Source organism: Alligator sinensis, unplaced genomic scaffold (genome assembly GCF_000455745.1).
Source record: "Alligator sinensis unplaced genomic scaffold, ASM45574v1 scaffold721_1, whole genome shotgun sequence".
Classification (NCBI taxonomy): Eukaryota; Metazoa; Chordata; order Crocodylia; family Alligatoridae; genus Alligator; species Alligator sinensis.
Genome location: NW_005841857.1, coordinates 1,506,586 through 1,523,040, shown reverse-complemented (window position 1 = coordinate 1,523,040; position 16,455 = coordinate 1,506,586). Strand labels below are relative to the sequence as shown.

The 16,455-nt window shown below is 43.5% G+C and overlaps 1 protein-coding gene across 14 annotated transcripts in view; it reads right to left on the bottom strand.

The window, feature by feature from the left end:
* Positions 1-16,455, bottom strand: part of PTK2 (protein tyrosine kinase 2) — a 312,007-nt gene that overhangs the window by 165,905 nt on the left and 129,647 nt on the right. For all 14 annotated transcript variants that reach the window (XM_025214534.1, XM_025214537.1, XM_025214598.1 and 11 more), the window contains exon 4: positions 5,620-5,786. In XM_025214534.1, the coding sequence (XP_025070319.1) occupies positions 5,620-5,786 (167 nt within the window). The remainder of the gene's footprint in view (positions 1-5,619; positions 5,787-16,455) is intronic.

The window sequence follows — 16,455 nt, the reverse complement described above, 5'->3', positions numbered from 1 at the left end:
CCTTTTCAACTAGCTATGTGGATTCTCACTGAAGGCAACTGGCATGCAATCTTCACCGGATGGTGGTAAGAGGAGTATCAGAAGCATCAACTGGATATGGTATTTTCTTGCATAAAACATGCACCTTTTTCCTAAAAATCAAGTGGTGGAAACTGGGGTGCAAGAAATATGGTAATAGCAGCAGTGGTCAAAGTAAGGCCCAATGGCAGGATTTGACCAGCAGACCCAAGGCATCTTGCCCACAGGGCTTCCCAGGGATCCAGAAATTTGGCAGTGAGGGAGCAGTTAACTGCCACAGCTTTAGGAACAGCAATTAATGTGGCCACTGCTTCCCCACTGCCAAATTTTTTAATCCTGGCCAGATGACATGGCCTTGCATACCTGAGTGGGCCACTGCATGGGATCAGTCCATGGCTAGACCCAGAACCCAGGCCCTGGGCCCAGCATGCAAGGTTGGTCCATGTGCCTCCCATGTCACATGAGATGCCAGCACCCTCAGGAGAAGACTTAGCTCTCTAGCTGCTGCTACTCAGGGTTTTTTTCTTCATGCTGCTTTTTTTTTTTTTTTAAAGTGAGCATTACACACTCAGTGCACGTTATGTGTGAGAAAATATAGTATGGTTCTCTCAAACTTAGCATTGGATGCAGCAGCTAAGTCCAGAGCACAGCATTTGAGAAACGTGAATGACCTACTCCAGAGTTGTCTTGTATATTTCAAATATCTGCACATTTTGGAACCAGGCTGAGAACGTTGTTTTGGCTTTGGTAAAGCAAGTTGCAATAGTCCATATGATGACGACGACATGATGGTAACATGATGTGATGCAATGTCTGCACTATACTTTTTGACACTCTGCAATAAGCCTCTGGCCTTTGGAGTGACCAACTGTGTCCCCAAGTAGATGGGGAGGAGGAATTACATAAACTGTTCAGTCCTAGATTTCATGCAAAACTCATTCTAAATATGGTTTCTAAGCTCCACCTAAACCAATCAATCAGTTTGCTTCTTCTTTCCAAAATCATATCCCACACAAAAAGAAAAGCTGCCACACACCATGCTGAGAGAGAGAAAGGTAGTATACAGAGTTTTCAAAGAAGGACTTTAGAAAGTTGATGCTGATATCCCATACTGGAACAGGTTCTCCAGCTTGTAGATAAGCCCACGTTAAACCCTTAAAAAAAATGGATAACGTGGCTCAGGTGGCAAGGATGGGAGAATCTGGTAGCATCCACTTGTAACAAAAATAAAAAAGAAGTTCCCAAGTAAATAGTCCCTTGATATTGATGGACGCTCTGAGCAGGAGATACTGGAAACCCCATGGCCAGATTGGCCACACTGGCACTGTTGGGTAGATCATTGTTCTGAAATGCTGGGGTCTGTCAGCCCATCTGTGGGGTACTGTTCTCTGACAGGTGACTACAGTGCATAGACGTCAAAGGAGTTGGTCCTCAGCCAGCATTAAGACAACAAAGACTCAGACAGAGCCAAAGAAAAAATAGTCTGCATGTAGCAGACAGGAAGCTGAAGGATGGATGATAGACCTGGGGATGCTGCCACTGGAGCAATCAGTACAGAGTCTGGTGTTAGAGAGTCGTGCCAGGTGCTGAGAAGTCTGCAAAGTTAAGCAGTACTGAGTATGGGCTATTTTGGTAAGACCAGGAAAATTGCTGCCATGTGCTGGGCTGATGGAACCATCTGTTCCACTACCTGGGTTAGTACTTGATGAATGTGGGAATATCAAAAGCTCTTCAATTCGTTGGAGTATTAATGAATTGTGACCACTGGATGGCTCATGCCATGGTGCTCTCCCCATCTCTCACACTCTGATCTGTGTGTCTTAGTGCCAAGCAGAGCCAGTATATCTTGATTTTGACCGCTCCAAGCTTTTACAAAAATTCTGTAGGGCCAAGAAGTCTTGCGGCCAGGTGATCTTGCCAAGGCTAAAGCACTGTTTTTTTTCTGTGATCCATATCTTTTACCCACATAGGCAGAGGTCTCTGGGGTCTTTTCTTCATCATGCAAACCCTTCTTGGGTCAATGGGAACTTCTCTTTTGGTGCTGTATTAAGGATGGGGAACAGGGTTTCCAAGGTCTGTATCTGCTAGGAAATCTACCTCTAGTCTTAGACTAAGACCAGTGAGTTGGCATCTGTTTCACTGGCATCAAGTATGCTAATCTACAATTGCTCATGGTGCCCAGCAGGGTGAGGAGGAAGTGGCTGGGGCACGCGGGCAAAACAGTCGCAAGCAAAACAACCACCTTGTGTGGTCATCTGAAGTCAGAAAAGAAACTTTCAAAAAGTATAATCTTTTGATTTGTCTGAATCTCAAGGGCTACCAAGAGCTCCAAGGGAGTGTTCTGCCTCTAGTCAGGGAGTTGAAAAGAAGGGAAAGGCAAGCAGCGCAAAGTGCCATTTTTCCCCTTGAGATGGGGACACAAGAAAGCACAGGGCTAGAATTCTCTCTACAGATATTGCTAAAGCAAAGAAAATTGTGGATGCGAGACACTCGCAAGTAAAAATGGATGTGATCAAATACAAAGAGAAGAACAACTCAGGCTGCTTGTACACGCCACAGGGGTATAATTCGGTTTAGTTCTCCTTAAATGGAAACGGTGATTTAAAAAAAAAAAAAAAAAAAAAAATCGCTTCAATTTAGGGAGAATTAAATTGAACTAAACCCCCGTGGCGTGTACACAAGGGTGGGGCCTGATCCTTACCTGCCTCTTCGACTGGGGGGGGTGGGGCGAGCTGCCAGTGGGCTGAGCGGCCCCCGAGCTGCATGGGGCCCCCCAAGTGGCACCCGCCCACTGGCACCTGGCCTGGGTGGTCCCAGGGGGCACCACAGCCATGGAGGGAAGCACTGGGCCCCTGCACAGCTCAGACAGGCAGGCAAGCTCTAGGGGTGGGGGAACACAAAAAAAAGATCAGGCTTGCCACCTTTCTTCCCCCCCCCCCTTCAGTGGAGTTGTCTGCATGGGCCACCGCCAGGTCCCACAGCCCCTGAGCTGAACGGGACCTGCCCAGCCCCGAGCACGTCGGCTTCCAGTGTCCTGTGCACTGTTACACTTTGTTAGGTAGCAAACTAAAAGACCTCAGCGGTGTTTTATCTTGCTATGTACCAGTCCTTTAAAGCAGAATACACCACTGAGTGTGCAAACAGCAATGCCATTAAAGCAGTGCAAAAGGGCATTTAAGCCGCTTTAAAGGCCAATTTTGTGGTGTGTACAAAGGCCTTTATACTCATATTGTTTGATGATGGCAGAGATTTTACATCTGTTCATATCTTGCGGTTACCTCAAATCTTCTTCAGCAGTGAGACCAAGGCAACAATGGTATCTCAAAGCAAGTAAGACAACTTGGGAAAGAATGGACTTCCAAAAAAAACAGCTACTTCCTGCTCCTTCGGCCCCCATGAACACACTGTCATTTAGCAATTGGCAGCTTTATAAAACTGAGCTACCAGTGCTCTTGTAATTTAGCTAGGTGCCACAGAAAGAGAGAAAGGATATGTGGGCTGACAGGATGCTGGCTGACCTTGTAGACCTGACCACTTATTCTTTATCCCTTAATCACACCAATGGGAACCATTACAGTGTTGGTGAAAATGGAATTACTGCCCACTGTTTCCCTTCCCTGCCCTGTTCCCTTCTCAGGGCTGGTAACAGACCAATGCCACAACCACAGAAACAAAAACAGAAACAGACAAAGCCACATGGCAAAGATGGGAATAGAATTTTTTCCAAGGGTTTTTTTTCTCTCTTCTAGATGACTGAAATATAACCTAAGCATCTGGACTGATCTAGAAAAACATCAAAGAACAGGCTTCCTTTCTATTTGGACTACATAGTATTTAAGTTAAAATAATCAAAAAAATCCTTTGTAAGACACGGTTACTAGAGTATTATGTTACAGAATGTTATTAATTCAAGCACCATTCCAGGATGCATCTCTTATTCTACTAATCTAAATATTTTTACAAGCAGTGTCATATGATCCTAAATACTCTGTTTTATGGTATTACAAATATGACAGCAACGTTTTGACTATTCAAAGCAAATCTCTATGGATTTAAAAGGTATGTCAGGCTGCATGCATTTGATAAAGCATAAAATGACATCCTGGAAAGGTACTGAATAATTTATATATATCAGGACACTTTCATGAGGATTTTACACAATCCCTTTACCCAAAATTCAAAATAATTATCTGACTTTGCTTTTCAAACTGATTAACTTTGTTCTGTAATGTACAGAATATCACTTGTATGCCATTAATGTAAATGAAACCAGCACTTCTATACTATGTAACAAATTTCCATAACATAAATTATTCATGTCTCATACGTGGCTCTAGTAATATTAAGAGGGCAGAATACTTTCCTCCAACCCCCACCACCCCTCATAACTTCAAAGTATTATTTATGATAATTTAGCCAATAAAATAATCAAATCTGCATCACTGAAATGTACAGAAAGCTATGAAATGTAATGTGTGTATAAGAAAATGGACTATTTCTTATACTGTTTCACCTTTTCTTTTAGCAAGATGGGATAAACTAGATCCCCCCAAAAGGGATTTTTAAACTCAGGATATCAGCTTTCCAGCCATGATTAACATTTGTTAGTAAATTACCAGCAATTTGTTTTACAAGAAATTAAAGCGTAAGATCATGTTTACAAGAATTGTTCATGAAAACATATTTGTAGGTTTTAGCGTTCAACTGATCATATTAAAAGGATTAGAGGATTGTAAGGAGAGAGAAGAACACCGATCATCTACCCCAATCTGGATACCACCAGCTATGGGATTTCCCTTAATTAACTAACTGGCAATATGAAAGCAGGACACTGAGCAGATCTGTTCAGTGTGTATATTCAGATAATAATTGCATACTTCTCTGACAAATATTTTTCTATTTCCTATTAGCCCCATTAGCACTATGGAGGCGACCCAATTAGGAGACAGAAATGTATTTTTTCCTAAGCTATGCACCATCATTGCTTTTGGCAACTGAACCTCAACTGCTGACAATCAAACCTAGTCTAATCTTAAGATTTTGAATCTTTTGGACTAATTTACATCAGTCTAGTTAATTTGCATAACAGCCACCACTCACTCAAAAACTTTTCAATACTTTTTAAAGGATAGAAATTATTTTTCTAGAATTTTCTTTTCTCTTTTTGAAGGTATTTTTATGCCACACCAGGAAATACAATACCTTAAAATGTTAAAGGCCAAAAAAGAGCATGCGATTCCCTGAGATTCACTACATATTTAGCAGGTCCCCAGGACAGCTCTGATTTATGGCCGAGAGCTCTCATCTCAGTCCTGCTGCATCCCACGGTCTGAAGACTCGAATTTATCAGCTCCCTACAGTTGGCAGTCTCCTAATTCATGCATCTTTCTTTTGCAATCCTAGTACGCGCTCTCACTTCTTTGGGCTCTTTGCTGGGTTATACAGCTATCTTTTCCCCTTCCTACTAGATCTGTTTACAGGAGTTCTGGAAGATGATAATCATTGTAGAATGAAAAATTATACAAAGCTTAACTATCCCTCAGGACAAATAGATCAAAATGGTTTGTTATCCCCCCACTTTGTACAGGTTTATAATCTTACTTCCATTCCTCTGGAGGATGGGCTAGTTCAAATTTCTCCCTCACATTGGACACACCCATGTCCAGATGTAGCCAGTGGACCTCCTCAGACTGCAGATGGCTGAGCCGTAATCCGTAACAGGCCACGTTCTTCACTTTGTGACTGTCTACTATCTTCTGAATTATGCCCTGAAAGACACAAAAACACCTACTGTTACACGTGCTTACCTTCCATGTCTGCAAAGGGTCAAAACAAACTTTATACAAAAAGTTTTAAACAACATCTTCCTGTTTAGTAAAGATGAAATATATACATTAAAGCAAACTAATCACTGTGTGCGCTTGTATTATTGCATTGCCACAATTTCAGGCAAATATTTCAGTTTGGATTTTAGATTACTATGAACCAGTCCCTTTAATGTCTTGTCATAACTGAGCCACTCTACATAACGCAATGCTGGAAATAAGAAACAAATCTGCAGATAAAAAGGACATGTAAAAGGTAAAGGCATCCCATTGAAGCAGTGGAGACAGGACTTCACTGTTTCCTTAACCTTGGCATGAGAAGGAGGTGATGTGGTCACAGCAGCACATGCTGGCTGCCTTCACCCCAGGTAGATATTGATACCCAGTGGATAAGATGGTGGAAATGATGAGTGGAAACCCATGGCCCTCACCTGGGAATGAATCCCAGTCCTTCCAGTCCACATCCAGTCACCTTACACGGCTCCCAAAAAAGGACATTACTTGTCAAATTTTTCAAACTCTGCCCTTCTTTAAAAAGGTCTTCCCATCAAGAATTTCTTTCCTGTCCGAGCCCCCAAGGTCTGGAACAGCCTGCCACCGGAGGTGGTTCAAGCACCTTCATTGAACACCTTCAAGATGAAACTGGATGCTTATCTTGCTGGGATCCTATGACCCCAGCTGACTTCCTGCCCTTTGGGCAGGGGGCTGGACTCGATGATCTTCCGAGGTCCCTTCCAGCCCTGATGTCTATGAAATCTATGAAATCAACTACAGGAAAACATTCATAAGCAGTCCTCTTTTATGCCCTAGAGGACAAGAGTAGTAAAAGGGTCTCTCTCTCTCAAAATCCTTGACTGTTCCACTGAACTCGTTCTTGCGGGTCAACATTAATCTCTCCCAGGACAGCAACATTCCTCATATCAACGGTTGTTATTCAGGTAGACGCGCAAAAAAGAACAATCCAGTTTAACCTCTGGTAAACTGTAGAGTTTAGACTAACCTCTGGCAAAGAGCAACCAAAGTATAGGACACGGCAGCATGCATTCTGTTATCGAATGCCACAGAAGCAGAGAATCAAGGATTAGTACCTAAAGGATAAGGTAACTGGCACTTTATAGGTTGTATAGGTTGTAGCTGTGTTGGTCTAAGGACATAGGCAGACAAGATTCTTTGGGTATATCTGATATATTTTATTAGACCAACTGAAATAGTTAGATAAATTCAAGAAGAGTATTTGTACCTGAAAGCTTGCTAAGAAGAATTTTTCCAACTATTTTAGTAGGTCTAATAAAATATATCTGATTTACCCAAAGAACCTTGTCTGGCTATGGCACTTTATGCAAATTCACTATTCTATATCTCAAAGCATTTGAATTGTTGGGAAAAAATGCTAAAAGCTGTGTAATACTGTAAACACACACACAGAGCACTCATCTGCCCCTTATGCACTAGTTATTAAGTCAGTAATGATCCTTAGATGACCTGTCATCATTAATATAGTACATGATGAGGTGTAGATGGTGTAAAGCCTACAAAAAGGAAAGATGAGTCAAGCTAAATAAAGTGCTAATTTCTCGCTTAGCCTGTTTATAGAGACTGACAACAGAGTGCTAAAGCTGGTAACGCTCTTTTCTTTCCATTTAACAGAAGCCTGATTTTATGCGTTGCTGTTTGTATAGTTCACTAAATGCTGTGGAGTACAGCTGCCCATATCCAGGGTTACACAGAGCAGTGCTACTTCCAAAAGTACTTAAACAAAGACAAATGTTTAACCCCTTCCTCACCCTAAGGGCAATCTTTGTTTAGTTAAGAAAAGCCTGACATTTTGGCAAGCATCCTTTTCTCTGAAAGGCATGCTGCCAACTTTTTCCACATGCACATGAATAGAAAAGATGTGGAATGCAATTCAATCATTTTCTTTGCTTTTTTGCACTTTCCACAAATAAAGTGCATAACAGGCAGAGCTCATTTCAGAAATCTGCCCTGTTTGGAAAGTCTCCATCAATAATGAAAGCAAGGGTCAATGTTTTTAACATGCTGTTGAACGTAAACTACACCAGGACAGATGAATTTGAGAAAAGAAAATCAAGATATAACAAGGTATTTTCTACACAGGAAAACACGGAAAATATTGATGCCTAAGTCACAGTTAGAAATAAGCTAATAACAAAGTATATAGCCAAGAAAGAACTGGACACAATATTCAAGAGTCTCCCTACATTTTCAGACATTCTCAAAAGCACCCAAGGAAACTAGGGAGCCAATTCTCATTGGAAGTCAGTAAAAGCTAGGTGAAATATGCTTGTCAACCTAGGAAACAAATTGCTTCCTCTAAGCCTTATTCAAGAAGAGTACAATTGATCCTCCACCTAGATAACTAATCACAGCCTATGAAAGACTATGTCCCTTGTGATTGAAAAAAAAGCTGCCATATGCATAAATTGACCATTATCTGGAAATGGAGAAAAAAAACAGATTTACTTCTCTTTTCAAAGTAAAAAATGATGAAAAAATAAAGTTAAATACAACATCGAGCAACATTAATTATTTAATAAATTAAACATACTAGGAATCAAAACCAAAGTTTTAAAATGTGTAATAATTCTTATGAATTTGCTGTATTTATATGCAAAGCATAAGTAGTATTTTCAATGAGTCAAAATAAGCAACATTTTACACTGGAATTTCCTCTGATTATTCTAACACTACAGCAAAACTCAGACTGACCCAAAATGGCAGGGAGGAGCGGGGAGGAAAGGAGGAAATTATGTGGTGATCAAGCTATTCAAATTGACTGGCCCTTTAGGCAACCTCGGTAGGTTAAAAAATGTATTCGTTCTATACAAATCAAATATTTCGTGCTGGATCAGTGTCTTAACCTTGGAACCAATGCAGAGAAAGTCCTGGGGCTCTGGAGAGCTATCTAGGGGCAGTTTCCATGCCAGACAACACGTCTGCCCTAACTTCTGTATGGATGACAGCTTTTCTGATCAATGTAAATCAGTGCACATCCACTGAAGTCCACTGGCTACAGGAACTGACACCACGTGAGAACCTGTCCCCCGAGCGAACGGGGGACCGTACAGTCAGCGCCCACAGAGTCAGATTGGCTGTGTTTTGTTTTGTCTTGCTAGTATTTCAGAGCATTCAAAGATTTATCTCCGAGAGCTTTACTGGCACAGTGGCCATAATTTGGCTCAGTGTGCTCAACTCTTAACCTTGGCAAACAATGCAGAGAAAGTCCTGGGGTTCTGCAAAACTATCTAGAGGTGGTTTCCAAGCCAGACAAAGCATCTGCCCTAACTCCTGTACGGATGACAGCTTTTCTGTCTTTCATGCGCACAAGGGGCTTCCCAAATTGGAAAGCCTTGCCAGAGGCACTCCTCCTAATAGTGATTAGAATATTTAATCGGTGTTTTCCAGACAAACAGTTTAACTGCTTAACAACTGTAGAGCAGAGACTAGAACAGCCGGAAATAAGCTGTGACTTTATTTTCAAATCTAACCATAGCTAACAAATGTCTGCAATCGTCTGGGGGTCAAGTGCATCCAGTTTGTTTGTTTTTTTAAATGAGCTCATGAGACAAAAACGGTGCGTCCTAAACTAGAGTATAGTTTAGGGGACACTGCACAGTACAAAGAAGTGTGGATCCTGCTGGTGACCTATGTCTAGCAAGGTTCCCAGCCTAGGAACAGGGACATACCTCCCCACACACGGTCACCGCAAATGTTACTGTTTGTGCAACATTTCACGCATGTCAAGTGCTTATGCAAGTGTTAAGTATGAACATTTCCAATGAACGTACCAGTTTTTCATACCGGAAGTTTAAGTTACAAGCTTAATTGTGCCAAGCTCCAAAATTAGTCAGATTTTAAATCTCTGAAATGCAGAACCCTGGAATGCTTATTCATGCTCCCTGTACTTGGTCACGGTAGCTCTATTATTTTTTTTATTCCTTTAATCAACATATTTTGCATGTTGCTTTTTATCCAATTATTTCAGAAGACTACACCAACAAAAGAAAAGGCGCTCCACACACCAAAATTATTTTTGTTCATTAGTTGCAGTTAACTAGATTATTGTGGTACAAACAGGGACTGTTTACAGCTACTTTTATACAAAAGATTATTTAGCTATATTTATAGGGCTATTTCTAGGAATCTTAGCAGGCAAGTATATATATTGCTTACAAGCAGTATACCTATAAGCCCACCCTTTGGTTCTGGTACTAGTCCATAATGTGGGTACGTGCTGAAGAAAAGGATAAAAATTAAACAACTATAAAGAAAAGAGCAGACAGTGCCAGATATCTAGCTAGTTGACAGTGATGCTCAAGAACAATGCCCATATTTAGCTAGCATAACAAATCACTGTTACATTGGTTATTATTGCTAATCAAAATTAGCTCCATGATCTCAACAATAGATGCGTCAGTGAGAATAAGCAGAAACAAGTTCCAGACAGACCTGGCCTTTGCAGGAGATGACCTAGTTCTTTGCAATGTTTAATAAAACCTGTGGTTTTGATTCTGTTTGCATTCCGATGCTGCTAACGATGACAGGCTCGAGTCCATTCCCAGTGGACGCCCAAGAAGTCTTCTGTTTGCTGAAGCTCTTTCCCAAGTACTGCATGATTGCCAACAGAACAAACCCTACTACTTCGTAAGCATAATTACATAACACCACGGATGTTCTCCTGCCCCATAGAGCTGGCTCTCGATGCATTAAAGCCTCTTTCCATTCCATCTCTGTAAATTGTGCCATAGGGACCTTGTTAGGTCTGCTGTGGCCTTGGACTGAATGCAATATAATAATCAAGCCCATGTATAGAAATACCCAAGGAAGGGCTCAAGAGTCAAAAGCAGAAAAGACTTGGGGGAATGAAGGTATTGTGAGGAGAACTAATCAAGAAACAATGGAAGAACACAGACTTTGTAAGAGATGGTCAAGAAAGCAAGTGGAGCCAGACCAGGAGGAACAATGGAAGGGCAGAGTTTGGGAAACAGATGGGAGACTGGGGGAGAGAACAAAAGGTAAGAAAGAACAAAGAAAAAGCAATAAATATCAAAATGAAGGGTACTACGAGCAAAAGCAAAGATCCAAATTTGAAAACTGCCTTAATTATCCACGTTCCTACACTTCAGCATGCTCTTCTGGGACAAAAGGGATCTGAAAAGGTGTAGGAGAGTCCTCTTTATATTGGATGGCATTCAGGTGGCAACAGGAAAGAAAAAAGCATCTCTCAAAAGGATTAGACAGCAACACTAAGTTTTCTTTTCTGAACTCTGCTATAAACCTGGAGATTTCTAGCCCAGGAGGGGGCAAGTGTCAGCAGGGCCAGGGAGCCCAAGGGTTTGTAGCCCAGGAGGGGCAAATGTTAACAGGACCAGGGAGCCCGAAGGTCTCACTGGCCCAGGAGTGGGGCCAGGGCCCAGAGATGGGCTAAAGGCTGAGGAGGGCCACAGCCAGAGACGAAGTTCTCAACTGGCTTAGGAGAGGGGCCAGGGTTTAAGTAAGGACCGAAGGCCAGTAGGGTCACAGCTGGAAATGGAGGGGGTCAGGGAGCCTGCGGCCCAGGAAGTGGCTGGCTAAGGCAGTGACATCTGAATTAAGGAGGGTCTGTTAAAGGAAGGAAAGGCTGGGAATTGAGGGAGACCTATAGGGTGAGCATTAGAGGCCAGGAGAAACTGCAGGGACCAAAGAGAGGGTTTGTGGGCCACAGGAAAATAAGACACCCCGTCCTGGGCAACAGACTTCTGGGCTTTCTGGCCCTGCTGGCACTTGTCCCAGGCTATGAATATGATGGCCTCTCCCCCCACATCGAGAGAAAGACCCTGGAGGTAGTTGAGCACTTCCCTTGCCTCGGTAGCCACGTCTCAGAGAGTGAGCATTGATGAAGAGATCCAGCACAGGATCTCATGTGCAAGCACCTCTTTTGGGAAATTGCTTCAGGGTGAATTTATTCATCACAATCTCTGGAAAAACATTAAGATCCAAGTCTACAAAGCAGGCATCATCCCCACTCTCCTTTATGGATGTGAAATATGGGTGATGCACAGTCGTCACCGTCAAGAACCTGGAGAGGTAACACCAACTATGTCTCCAGAAAATCCTCCACATCAAATGGGAAGATTGCCTCACAAACACCTGCATCCTTGCTGAAGCCAATGTTACCAGCATTGAGCTGGTGATCCTCAAGCACCCTGTGTGTGTCCTGGTAGCCTGGCGCAAAGTAGATCCTGGGCTGCATTTTAATTCAAAAAGTGATCTCTTACTTAAAAGGCTTGGAGACTGCTACTATACACGTGTGTGTGTGTGTGTACACACAAATATATATACACACACATTCGTTTGCATGTGTATGTATACACACACATGCAAAAGAATATATGTTACACACACACACACACACACACACACACACACACACACACACACACACACACACACAGAATTACTAAGGTTCAGTCAACTGCTCCATAAAAAACAAGCCAGGTGCAGAGGAACACAATACAATGTAAGTGCACAGAACCTATTTCTGATCATGATTGGTGCCCCTAGATCGGGGCGGGCAATTATTTTGGGTGGAGGGCCACTTACTGAGTTTTGGCAAGCCATCGAGGGCCGCATGACAGGCAGCCAGGGGCAGATACATATTCGTTTTCTAAATTTTTAGTGGCCCTGCAGGCCAGATAGAATGGCCTCATGGGCCGCATCCAGCCTGCGGGTCGCATTTTGCCCACCCCTGCCCTAGATGTTACTATAATAGCTAAACAAAACCCTTAAGTAGTGCTACCTTTATTATGAGCTTGGAGGAAGGAGAACAAAAGATTGGCCTCTAGTCTTAGCTGCGTTTCAAGGTCTGGAAGTTACAGAAACATATATGCCTACAAATTAAGCACATAATTGAAACACAGGGACATAGAACCCTATAATACCATTTTTACAGTCACTTTTCAGAACACAACCTCATTTCAACATTAACCAGCTAGAAAAAGCCACATCCAAGGCTTTGAAATGACAATGTTGTTTTATATGTTAAACCATCAGTGTGCTCATTTCTGTATAAAATAAAGTGGTTCCCAGTCTATATGAACCATGTGAGACACGGGAGTAACTAGGGCTCTGTAGGAAAACAGTCTCTTTTCCATCCTGCAGGCTCTTACATTGCAGGATACTGTGTACAGTTGCCACCACCTTTGCGAACATTTGCCAAAGACCTGTCCTGACCAAATACAGTTTTCAGTATCTAACTTGCGTTTTTCATCTTTCTGGAAAGGTCCCTCAGGTCCTCTGTGAAGCAGAGGGCACTTAGCCAAGGGCTTCTCTATTCTTTTAGTAGTACCTTTCATTTCAGGTTTCCAGATAAGTCAGCAGTTTAACTCTGGGTGAGATGATGCAAAGGTAATAAATGCGTGTCTCTGTCCCCTAACATGAGCATGATCCTCTCTCCTGAATACAGATGAGACTCTGGTAATGTCACCATCTTTTGCTGCATCAGGCACTGGTCCCTCATGAAAAGACTTAGTACTCTGCTCCAAGAATCTCAGCTATGGATGGGCCCATCCTAGTTAAGAGATTCCCCTGAGATACCAAGTGCTCAAAGGCACTTGTGATCTAAGGCAGGGGGTTTCAACCTTTTTTAACAAGTGTATCCTTTCTGTCTCAAAGTTTCAGCTCATATACCCCTTTATATTTTTTATTGTTTTTAATGTTACCAATTATATGATATAAAGTAGGCTACACTAATTAACTTTAAATTCATTATTAATATATGCATGACATACCAGTCCGGCTGGTAAGTCTGTTGCAAGGGAAAGGGGGGAGGGGTGCAGATCGAGGCCCCTGCGGTGAGGGAGTGAGTGGGGCTGACACAAGGGCAGGTGCTGCCCAGCTGGGGCGGGGTTCAGGATGGAGCTGTGGCCCCTGCCGCTGCACGCACACCGGGAGAGTACGGGAGGCGTGTGCTCCCAGATCTGCATGCGGGGTGAGGGCGGGCGGCCGCTGTGGGCTGAGGCTGGGGTGGTGCCAGGCTTTTCCCGTTGTGGGGGTTGGGCCAGCAGCGGTGGCACTGCGAGGGAGACTATGGGGAAAGCTGCAGCCACCCCCAAATTCACCATAGCCTCCGCTCCCAGCACTGCTGCTGCCCACCCTGAGCATAGCCCCGGCCCAGCCCCCTGCTGGGAAGAGCCCGGTGCTACCCTGGCTCCAGCCCACAGTGGCAGCCTGCCCTTGCCCTGCACACAGATCTGGGGTCACATACCCCCGTGCCCTCCCGGGGTGCGTAGAGCAGTGGGAACTACCCCCCCACCCAATTTGCTTGCGGCTCAGTCCCCCCGCTGCACCCCAGTTGTGCAGTGCCTGCCCCTGCCTGAGCCCCACTTGCTTCCTCACTGTGTGGGACTCTATCTGCTCCCCCCCACGCCTCTTCGCTCACAACAGACTTACCAGCCAGACCTGGCTGCTCTCCACGCTGCCGGGCTGTGCTCCTTGCCACCTGCATGCTGCGCTGCGGCCGTGCACATGTATGGGGTATTTATCGACCACATCCGCCAATAAATCAACTGCCGGTACAGTTGATTTTCCTTATGTTGGTGCACCGCTAGTAACTTTTTCTCATTCGTTCTGTGTACCTCCTACAACCTTTTTAAGTACCCCTAGGGGTATGTGTACCCCCAGGTGACAGCCACTGATCTAAGAGAATCGTAGTTTCTTTACTATTAGCCCTAAACAAACATTTTTGGGGGCTTGTCTGGGTTCTGGAGCGATCCCTTAAATTAATTCAGTTCCAAGGGGCATACAGCTGGAGAATGGGCCTCTGGAAGTCCCTGAGGCCCCCTCTATACATTAATTGTGTTATCTGCAGCATAAATTAAAAGGGCGGTACACATGCAAGTGATTTAAGGTGCAAATAAGCCATAAAAATAAGCCATTCCAAATTTACCGAATGAATGGGGCCGAGAATCAGCCGATTGTCAGTCCCGGGCCAAGGCTTTGGGTTGGGGGGAAAAGATCTTGGGATCCCCTGGTACTGGCAAACAGTAATTGTGCAATTTAGATTTAATCCCTGATCCTAATGTGTGCATGGAAGGAGGCATGATTGTTGGGATTGGGGATCAGATCCCATTGCTCCATTAAATTTAAAGTGTGCCAGGGGCCTGAAGGACAGCTGCAAAATGCCTTTAAGTCTGCCCAGCAGGAGTAAGAATCTATTTGTGAGTATCACTAGACATATGCCTTTGGGGAGGGTTAACCTTCTTAACCAGCTCTGGAGATGCTTTCTGTAGATGGGCATGCAGTAGCAAACCCTGGGGGAGGGCTGGGAAGCACTAATGAGAAGGATTGAATTACCAGCCTCAAACAAGCCTCTGATCAGGCTCCAGAAACAAGAAAATAATGCTGTGTAGACATATGCATAGAGCTGCAAGCTCCAGCTTTACAAAATTTCAACAGACACATTCCAGACATAAGTCCTGAAGCAGCTACTCCTCTCCTACAGACGGTTCTTTTGTCATGCCAGGGACTAAAGATGGTCCGCCTGAAGGGCTAAAAGTCTAGCAAGACAACTGGCCACAAAGTCTAGAGAGATGCTATTTTATATATATGTAGGCAATGCTAGAAATGCAGATATATTTGACTCTTATTATTAAAACTGATTAAGTAAATGCCAGCTAGTCTCATTTGCTCTTACCAGAAGTCTGGCATTGTAACAAAACTTCAATCTTTGCAACTGAAATAACTTGACATTTGATTTTTTTGCTTAGGAAAAACATAACTGGAAAAATGAAATGATTTGGTTCTGTCTAGGTAAATAATACTGGCTTATTTCATACCCACCTGTACCACACAACCAAACCCATTAAGTCATGGGGTCTGGAAAACACGATGGGGAGTGAAATACAATAGCTTCCCTAAAATTAAAAAGGACGACTAGTAAAATTTTACCAGACTATCGGTTTTAGCAATAAGAATACAGTGTAGGGATTCATATGGGTAGGAATTCACACTCAAGCTTCTAAGCCGATGTGATGGCCAAAAAAGCAGACTTCAATAAGGAAAAACAGTAAGAACTTGTTTTAAATAGTTAAAAGGGAGAATCCGTGAATTTGGCAAAGACTGACATTAAGTCCCTCATTATTTACAGTAACAGTTACTGAAGAAAAAGTTACATAGGGATGAGAAAAAAGCTAAGTTCCTGCTGGGATGTGGGAAGCTGCAAGGGCTGCCAAACACCCTCATCTTGGTTAAGGGGAACCCAGAAATATTCGAATGAGGAAATATCAAAGGCACAACTAGTGATTTTTGTGCTCTAGATAGGGATGGGGGGATTCTTGTGCCAAACACCTAAAAGCTTCTGTGGCACAAAAGGGAAGAAGGGGGTCTGAGCAGGGGCAAGAAAAGGAGGGGCTCATCTGAGAGTCCAGCTCCCTGCACACTGCCTTACTGGGGCCAGGGCTGGTTCTGTGAACCCTGTCTGGCAGTGATGGCAGGGGTACAGGCTGGCACCCCTCCAAATTGGCATCCAAGGCTGGTGCCCCCCCTTGCCCTACACTAGTCATGCTATTGCAAACACATCATGAACTAGGATCCCAACCTCTCTGTGACACTAGTG